Genomic DNA, 9524 nt, shown 5'->3' on the forward strand with positions numbered 1-9524 from the left:
GGAATTGTCCAGAGATGGACCTATGGCTGTGCCAGGACTAAGACCTGAAGCTGTGGCCCTTTCTGCAGGATGCATAAGGACTCTCCTCTGGGATGACAGCTTCCCTGGAGCGGGCGTCAAAGCCTTTGGCTCATGTCTCTACAGAAACAGTCATCTGTTGTTTTATCCTTATTTGAGACTAAGTGGAGCTCCTAATCTTCCAACAGCTGGCAGATAAACAGAGAACAGCATCTCTGGCTGGGACACTGACATCTAAAGGGTTAACCACTTGCTTGAGTCCAGTCCCTGACTGACACTATGAGTTCACTGGTGGGTGTTTTGGTTTTTTTTACCTAGACACCAAGTGACACAGGTATGGAAGGTAACTGTGACTGATGAGCTGTCTGAGTGCTGGGCTGGCCCAGGACCATTGCTGCTATTTCCCTGCAGTGAGAATTGCTCTTTGGGATGCAATGTTTTGCGCTCCAACTCTAGTTTATTGGCCATTGTGATTTAGCTGTTAGATCTACTTGAAAACTCCCTCCTGGCTTGGTGAGAGTCACTATGGGGTGAGCTGAGGCCAGTATGGATTGTACTCCCTGCTCTGCTTGCTGTGCTGTTCTCTATCCCCATCAAAGCAAGCACCTGGCTGACAATTTGTCCCCACAGTGGTGAGCAGCCACAGGGACCTCCCAAGAGCTGTGGCCATCCCAGCAATGTGGTGCTCCCATCTGTGCGTACAGGTTGGGCTGTTTTTTGTCTTTTTCTGTCTTTACAAGTGAGCTGAAATTGCTCTGTATCCCAAGCAAGCTCTGCTGGCATGTTTGCACTGCCCTGATGGTTGTGTGGTTGTCACATGCGGTTTCCTTGGGATGATTCCAGATGCTGCCCAGCCCCATGGAAAGCACCACACAGTACAGAGCCAAAATGCAGCAGAGAGGTGCCTTTTGCTCTCCCTCTGGGCCCTCACACAAGGCTGGTGCAGCCTGAACCTGGGACCCACTGTGCATGGACCAGCCGTGCTGCTGAGGCTGGAGAAAACAGATTTAACCCCAGTTGCCTCTGCCCAGACAGGCCCCATCCTCCCCACAGCTCTGGAGCCGACATCCTGTCTGGCTTGAGCCCGAGCCAGTGCCCTGATGAATGCGGCTCTCGTCAGCACCCTCTGCCTTGGCCGACTCCTGGTGGGCGTCTGGTCCTCTGCTTGGCTGATGAAAGGTGCCCGTGTGTAGCTGCAGAGCTGGGAGGTGAAATGGGGCCTGCTGTGGGACCAGCTTGGAGAAGCCGCTAACCTGGGAGGAGACCAGCGCCTTGCTCCTCTGAGCCCTACTGCTCACCGAACAGGGAGAAGATGGTCTGGAACCAGGTATCAGATCAGCTCCTTGGAGGAAATGCCTGGTTCATGAACCAGAACAGGCTCCCTTCCTTGAAAAAGCTACTTCTGCCACCCTCCTCACCACCCCTGTTCTGCCGACTCCATATTAGCAAGGGCTAATTAGCAACAGGCACAGCTTGTTTGCCAGGTGAGGACTCTCCTCTGTCCTCTGTGGTGGCTTTTGGTGGGATTTCCCTGACCAAGCTCCCTCTCACAGTGCAGTGCTAGGAGAACCAGCTGAGCTGAGGCTTTTGAGGGATTCAGGAGGGTATATTTTGCTTGTCTTTCACTGTCCTGCAGTTAAAATCCATCTCCTGCAGCTTCCGTTCCTCCTCCCTGCATGACTGAGCTGGCATTAGGTAGAGCCAGCTCCACCTGAGCCACTGGTTGGTTTCTTGTTTGTATCTTCTGGGCTGTTTTCTCTTTCCTGGTTAGAGCAGATGACTGAGAATTGGGGATCCTTGCCTGGGCAAGGGGGGCTCATTCTGGGACACGGGGAGGATGGAGATGGCTGGTTCCTTGGCCCCTGTGCCAAAGGGCAGTCAATGATGGAGGACAGTGCTGATACTCCTGCCCTCCTTAGAACCAGCACTGCAGCCTGTGCCCAACAAGCTGCACCCCTGTCCCTTGCCACATGCCACAAGGGACCCCAGAGCTCCACTGTCAAACACTTTATTTCTCTCTTGCTGCAGCTCTCCTTTCCCAGAGCAGACACTCTCCTCTCCTCCCATCACAGCTCCAGGGCGTGCTGCAGGAGGTGGCTGGTGGCCTTTCTCTGCTGGCTCCCGAGGGAAGGATGCTCTGCCAAGGATGCTTTGCCCAGGGGGAACAGGGCTGTGGGCAGCCCGCTGCCAGTTTGGGGAGGGGAGGGACAGGCATGGAGCAACACACCTGGAGTGCCTCATCACGAGCAGTCATTCAACCAAAGCTACGATAAGGAGGTGGTGGGGGTTAGAGGGCCACCTCTGATCCTGTTAAACAGGGGAGGTGGAGAAGACCCCGGTTTAGAGAGCTGTGTCTTCAGCCTCAATGCGGGGCCCAAAGAGCTTCTCTGCGGTTTCTTTGCCGTCATATTTGGGCAAGTTGCCACCAAAGTCTGCTGGCAAGATGTCAGCATCGATCTCCTGATAGAAGGACTCCAGCTCCTCCCCGTGCACAAAGACCTGGAGGGAGATGAGAATGACCCTCAGCAGAGGACCAGGGTGACTCTTCCCAGCTGCTCTGTCTCACCCAGGGAGGTACCTCTGCCTCCGGGTCCCTTTTCTGCACTCACCCTCTCCAGCAGTTTGCTCTTCAGGAACGGTTTGACCACGTTGTAGGTAGTGGTGAAGTACCACGGCTGGTGGATGAAGTGGACAGCCTTGAACCGTGCTGGGAAGGAGTCCTAGGATCCCAAACCCAGACATGGATGGTTACAGAGGGTGCTGGCCATGCAGAGCTGGGTGGGCAGCAATGGACACCCCAGCACTGCCACGGTTCCCCTTGCCCAACCTCCCCTTCTCTCTTTGATGGCCACTTTTTTGTCCTGACACAGAGGATTGACCATCCCATCCCCTGGAGTATCAGAGAAGCTGAAGAGCCTCTCAGATGGTCTGTTGGTCCCACTCCACAAGAAGGACAACATCTCAGCTGTCCTCCTTCCCTGGCAAGGGCCAAGTGTCTTTGGCCTCTGGTCCAAGGGCAGAAATCCTGGGGTACCTGTGAGTCTCTGAGCCAGGCTGGGCTGAGAAGGTGGTGGGGAAAGGCCTTCAGGCCATATTGTAGGATGCTGCAAGGAGTGGTGGTACTGCTTCTGGTTGGCCATTTGAGAGGACAGGGAGCTGGGACCAGGAAAACAGAATCCATCTTGCAGGATTAAGCCAGTTAGCTGGCAAGGAAAGGAGCATGTGATGGGGAACAGTCTCTCCACGGTGCTTTCTTGTGTTGCCAGTATGGTGGCAATCCCAAACCATGCTAGCTCTGCCTTCACCCTTCCCTGAGCTCTCTGCTCCCCCAGGACCTCCTCTGCCTCTGCTGGGCACAAACTTTGCCACCTCACCTGCAGCATGTCCACCATCTTCTTGAGCTCAGAAGGTTTGATCCCTGATGCCTGCTGCATGGTGAAACCCTTGAAGTTCTCAATGATGCAGAACCCATTGATCTGTGTCTCTTCATTTTCCAGCAGCTTCTCCAGGATAACACAATAGGCACGAAGGATCTGATGGAGAGGAGAGAGGGCTAATATTAGGTCTCACCTCCCATAGACCCCAGAAGGTTCCCAGGAAGAGTCCAATGGAGAGTTAGGCAGGGTCTGCTTGTCACAGGCAGCCCCAGGTCTTCAGAGCAAGGAGAGCATTTTGAGGGATGCTCAACAACCATCACGTTCTCCTTTCAAGGCGCGTGCCTCTCAGATCTGGATCAGTTATATCAGTTATATGTTACCACCAGAGCTGAGCAGAAACAGGAGCTGGGAGAACTTGAGTTACATGCCTGGAGAACATTTTGCCAAGAAGGCCTTTCCATGCCCCATGCCTCGGTCTCCTCCTCTGCCCTGCGAGTCCCTCCTTCCTAAAGCAACTTGGTTTAAGGGTGTGGTGCTTTTCTTCACCTTGTGTTATCTCAGCTGGGGGATGCACACCCCAAATTTGGCCTGCACCTTGCCCCACATTGGAGGGAAGGAAGGGGAGCCCTTAGGGATGGACCATGCTCTCCCAGGCTCCCTGGAAGGAAAAATTCAAAGGGCTATGGATTCGCTTTAACCCGGGAGGCTGAAGGCTGTGTGTGGACATATACACATAAACGTGTGTGTAAGGGATGCTGTGCTGAGTGGGACAAGCCCGGGAGCGGGACCACTTTGCTCCAGGAGTGATGGTGTGGCTGGACTGACCTCATCAAAGGTGATCTCCTCATAATCCCAGTTCTCAATGTTGAAGAGCATCACCACCCGGCCGTACTTGTCTCTGTTGCCCAGGATGCCAGGGTAACCAGCTTCGATGGTGCTGCGCACGGCCTCAGGGGTCAGGTTGTCGAAGAGCTCGGGGTACTGCTGGCGGAAGGTCACATAGCCTGGAGAGATGTAGAAATCGGGGAGGACAAGGGCTGCTCAGCCGGCCTCAGGGAGCCAGCGCAGCGCTGGGGAAACCACCAGAACCAGGGCAGGCTGGTGATGGTGAGATGTTGGTCCTTAGCCCAAGAGCTGGGGACCAGCTGTACCCAGAGTCCATGCGGGTCAGGTCTTCTTCCGCCAAGGGGGTGAGAAGAGCTCAGCCCTGGCCACAGCACACTTGGGTGTTCTCCTCCCCATGGCAGGGGCTGCCCATGCCTGCCTTCCCTCCAACATCTCAATAAGCAGATAAACTTTTTCCCCTTTATTTCCCATCTCCCTTTCTTCTCCATACGAGTGACATTCCCCAGTTCCCCTCCCTTGGCACCCTGTGGGCACAAAATAAGGAATCTCGTCCTGGGAAAATGCAGGCGCACAAAACAGCTTGTCTGGGAGCCAGCACTGATAATTACAACTCATTATCCACCAAGCAGACACAAAGAAAAGCAGAGCCAGAGCCAGGCAGGTCCTCACTAGCAGCCACCCCCTGGGCTGCCCTCCCACTCTCCTACCATCCCAGTGGGTCACTGTCATTGTGTGGAGGGGATGACACAGCCTCCCAACCTGCTCCAGCCCCCAAGGGGTCCCACGGGTGCTGAGCCCACCTGTGCACAGAAGCATCAGGATGGGTGCAGGACTGGCTCCTTGCAGGGGTACAAAGGGGTGCGTACAGGGCATGGACGTCTCGAGGGGATGCAACCCAAACCAGCTGTGTTTCCATTTTGTTCAGTAAAACAGCAAGGAATAGGACTGTCCTGATATTGTGGGGTGCCTGGCACCACCCTTATTTATTTCCTTCCCCATCCCAACTCTTTCTTTTGCATCCCCAGCCCGTTTTCTATTTGCCCTTTCTCCTCATCCCCATCCCATGCCAGGGTCCTGCTCTGCTGGCACAGCCCAGGGGGCTGGAGGGCTCCAGCGCAGGGCTGGGAGCTGCAGGTGGATGTGTCCCCCCATCCTTGACCGCTGTCACCACCTGGGACTCCTCCCCACCTTTCAGCAGGTCGTAGGCCCTGTGTACGTCGAACTTGCGTGCACGGATGAAGCGGAGGAAAAAGGAGTCGTCCTTCCCCTGCACCTTGTCAGCCACCGCCTTGCACACCTCCTCGCCGCCTGCCCGCTCCTGCACCAGCTCCCTCAGTGCCTTCACCGCCACCGCTCTCTGCTCCTCCGTCTCATTCAGCTCATCCTTTGCCTGGGGGGGGAACAGGGAGTGGGTCCAGCTCAGTGATGCCCCCCCCCATGCACCCAAAAGCACCCCGGGGATCATTTAAGCACCCAAAAGCTGGATGGGGTGCAGCGATGCTCACTGTAGCATCCTGGTGTGAGGAGGGCAGGGTCCCCCAGGTCCCCTACTCAGAGATCCTCTGGAGTAAGCACATCCCCCCGTCAAACACGAGTGCCCATCGCCCGTCTCCTCTGGCCCCTGAGAAGGAGCGGGACCTGCAGGCAGTGCCTGCCCCCCACTCCCCACAGCCACCCTCACCTTCTGCAGGGTGTGCGGGGGGATCTTCTCACACCTCCCGAAGACGGGGCCGTGGTCCTTGGTGGTGAGGCGCTCCAGTTTGGTGCGCAGCGCCTGCTCCTCTTCGGAGACGATGCGGAAGGTGCCGGTCTGGGGGCAAGGAGGGGATGTGGGGTTTCACCGGCCAGACCCTCAATCCCCTGCCCCACTGCATGCCCCCCTGCCTGGAGGGGCTACGGGGAAGGGCAGAGCCTTTGGACACACACTCCAAGGGGTGCAATGGGATGGGGATGGGCTTGTGCCACCCAGGCTTCCCAATACGAAATAAGATCTTCTGGGGAGGCAAGGGGCGCACAGGAACAGTACTCACAACTGCAGACATGTCGTCCTCTGTCCTCCGTTGGCCACACGACACTGGGAGAGGGAAGGAGGAATCAGCAGCAGTGGGGATCCCAATAGCCTCCGCAGCATCCCCTGTGTTTCATCCCATGCCTCTCTTGCTCAGACAAGGACACCCCAACCCTCCTCAGCTCCATCACATCCTACCTTTATCCCTGCCTGCCTGCCGGAGGCTGAGCAGCTTTGAGAAACACCAGGGATGTTTGTGAAAGTAGCTTAAAAATGTGGGTATTGGTCATCAGACACCTTCATCTTTTTTTTCCCAGATCTGCCTTTCCGCTGGAGATTGGGGGCATCTCATGGGGACCCTCACTGCCATGGACTCACGCAGTTCCATTTAATCTCAGACTGCCTTCATACAGGCAGAGGAGAGACTCCAGCTTTGCCCAAGTTGACAGCCAGCTCATGCTTTTATTGCCTTTTATTTCTACCACCCTGTTACACCCAAGATGTTTCCCAAACCCTTGAGCCCCTCTGCTTCAGCCAAGAGCCCATTACCAGCTGCAAGGTTGGACTGTGAGCCTCTTGGCAGCTTTCTGATGCCTTCTGGGTGAAACAGCTTGTTCCTGCACATGAGGAGGAGGAAGCCTGCCTTCATCCTCCCTCCGGTGCCTGACCCTGCCTGGCCATAGCACCAGCTCTGAGACCAGGCTGTGTGAGGGATGCTTCAAACACTTCCCAGGGGCATCTTCTTCCCCGCCAGCTCCCCTTTTTCCAGGCACTAAAAGCCATCCCAGCCTTAGAGATGCCAGACTAAGAGAGGACTGTATGATGGTCACCGATGCAGTTATTTCAGGTGGAAAAAGTCCCTGATACTCACCAGGGAGAGGAAAAGCTGAACTGTCCGCAGCGGGTCAGTGCACGGGGCTGAGACGGACGCACGGATGGCGAGGCCGGAGTGGGACCACAAGAAAGCCGAGTGAAAGCTTTGTAGAGTCACCGGGTTGGGATTAGACTGTCACAAGGCATCAACTCACTGCAGCTTTGTAATTAAGTCAGCACAACCCAGGCAAGAAACCCCATTAAAACATTACAAAAGGCAGCTGAGGAGAGGGAAGGAGGAGCCGGGGCTCTGCCAGCCAGCCGGACTGTGTGTGTGGAGGGGCGGGCTGGGATGCCGGACCTGATTAATGAAGTATAAAAGCTTCTCGTTGTGTAACTTACTCATTAGTACGGAGCAGGAGCAGAGGCAGGCGGTGGGCAGCCTGCCACCCCCGCCGGCTCCCCCAGGTCCAGCGAGCCAGGTCTTTTTCCCAGCTTCTGCCCCAAGAAGCCTGGCAGGGTCCCACTATGAATTTGTCTCCATGGGCAGGGTCCAGCTGTGGGAATGGGTCCATGGAAGATGATGTTCCTGGGGCTGGTCCCACCTGGGGCTCTGCAACTCCTCCCCAGTGAAGTCACCCAAAACCAGCACCCATACAGGGCCTTTTTCACCTTTTAAAATAAATTTTTAAAAAAGCCATGGGCAGATATCTTTTTTTGTTTATTATTATGCCCCTGAGTGATGGTTGCCTCCTTGGAGCTTTGGGAACTGAAACCCTGTTTACCCCCAGGGTGGTGCTGTGGACCCATAGGGGAGGGAAGCCCTGGGATGTGGTTGGGACTACACTGAGCCCACACGTGGGTGCAGTGGGATGGCAAAACAAAGTTTTTTGGGACATACCAGCATGCTGAAGCTGCAAGGGAGCCCTTGCAGCCTTAAGTGTTTTTGGGTGCAGGGTTGCGTGAGCTGGGTGAGGATGTGGTGAGGACGGATGTGCCTGTGCACAGCACTTTCCCCAAGACCAGGAGAAGAGCTCTGCTGGGCTGTTACCACAATGGGGATTTTGGGGAGATGGTGGGGCCAGGCTAAGCACCAGAGCAGGACTGAAGGGGCTTACACAAGGCATGTTTTGTAATGCCACAGGGATTTACGGATTTGGTTTCCACGGGGCTGCCCTGCAAATAGAGCTGAGACCCTGCTGCGACAGAGGGAGGAGGAGGAAGGCACGAGCCTCCAGGTAAAGGGCAAACGGGTACAGGGAGGGAAAGCCCGGACCTGTGCCAAGACCCTGAGCGATGATGCTGTGAGCACAGCCACCACGTGCTGCTCTCCATGGGAGATCCTGACCTCCCCATCCCCTTCCCACGCCAGCCCTGGTGCAAGGCTCAGCTCCTTCCTAGAGCTCCTTGGACATCTGTCTGCAGCCCAGTGAGCAAGATGGTGCATGACAGGGGGACATCATCAGTGTGGCGGCTCCCAAACAGGCCCAACAGCCCTGCATGGAATGGCAGAGGGGACCTGCACTCCCCTGGCCGCCTAGACATCCCGGCCATCACGCTCATTGCAGATTAAGTAGTTTTGCAGAGTAATGCACAACCCCTGGCATCACTGAGCAGGTGCTTTGTCCTGGGAAAAGGGGTCTTGGGAAAGGTGGCAGCCCCAAGGGGGGCCCACCCCAAGGCGTTGTGGCCAGATCCCTTTGGGTCTCAACCGGGTCTCGTCATCCCCCTTCCCATGGTCCCTGACCCCAGGCAAACCTATTCCCCCTCTTTTGGCAGCATCAGCTCCCGTTGCCCGTGAGCAGAGTGCTTGCGAAAGCTCCCGCGCCGCGCTGGCACCGGATCCTCCAGCTAAATCCCGCTGCTGTAAGGCAGGCTAAACCTCCTCATGCACCCAAGGCCACCCCTTGTGCCCTCCGGAATTAAGGGGTTTATTCCACGGGATCCGTGCCCCACGTGGGTGACGCTTGTGGGGGCCAGATGCTGCTGCTGTGAGGTGGCCCTGAATGGGCACTTTGTGCCGAGCATCCCCGTCACCTCCCCAGCTCCCCGCCCCACGTGCCTGCACCTCACACCACACTGCACCCCACGTGCCTGCACCCCATGCTGCCTGCATCCCACAGCACCCTGCACCCAACACTGCCCTGTGCTCCAAGCTGCCCTGCACCCCACACTACTGCACCCCACACCACCCTGCACCCCACGTGTCTGCACCCACACCGCTCTGCATGCCCTGTGCCTGCATCCCAGGCTCCCCTGCATCCCACGTATCTGCACTGCACGCTATCCTACATGCTGCACCCCACACTGTCCTGCACCCCATACGCTTCGATCCCAGGTGTCTGCGCACTGCGGGACTCGAACCCGTGATCTCCGGGGCGGCCGGGGGAGGCGGCAGCGGCCGGTGGCGGGGAAGTGAGCGCTTGGGGGCGGGCGCTGTTGCCCGGGTGACGGGCGGGCGC

General features: G+C 56.8%; 1 protein-coding gene across 1 annotated transcript; it reads right to left on the reverse strand.

Moving 5' to 3' along the window:
• Positions 1-2010: 2010 nt before the first annotated feature.
• Positions 2011-7322, reverse strand: RLBP1 (retinaldehyde binding protein 1). The gene is made up of 8 exons (XM_065847806.2): positions 7121-7322; positions 6272-6315; positions 5923-6051; positions 5430-5631; positions 4221-4399; positions 3393-3551; positions 2628-2738; positions 2011-2517 (listed from the first exon to the last, which is right to left on the reverse strand). The coding sequence occupies exons 2-8, from the start codon at positions 6281-6283 to the stop codon at positions 2359-2361; spliced, it is 951 nt and encodes a 316-aa protein (XP_065703878.1). The 5' UTR covers positions 6284-6315; positions 7121-7322; the 3' UTR covers positions 2011-2358.
• Between the last annotated feature and the right edge of the window lie 2202 nt (positions 7323-9524).

This window comes from Patagioenas fasciata, chromosome 12, assembly GCF_037038585.1.
Source record: "Patagioenas fasciata isolate bPatFas1 chromosome 12, bPatFas1.hap1, whole genome shotgun sequence".
NCBI lineage: Eukaryota > Metazoa > Chordata > Aves > Columbiformes > Columbidae > Patagioenas > Patagioenas fasciata.

Excerpts from the sequence above, each read along its gene's own strand:
- RLBP1 (XM_065847806.2), bottom strand. Across the intron at positions 3,552-4,220 it reads AGGAGATCACCTTTGATGAG|ATCCTTCGTGCCTATTGTGT; the intron begins GTCAGTCCAGCC and ends CCTCTCCATCAG. Across the intron at positions 2,739-3,392 it reads AGATGGTGGACATGCTGCAG|GACTCCTTCCCAGCACGGTT; the intron begins GTGAGGTGGCAA and ends TTGGGATCCTAG.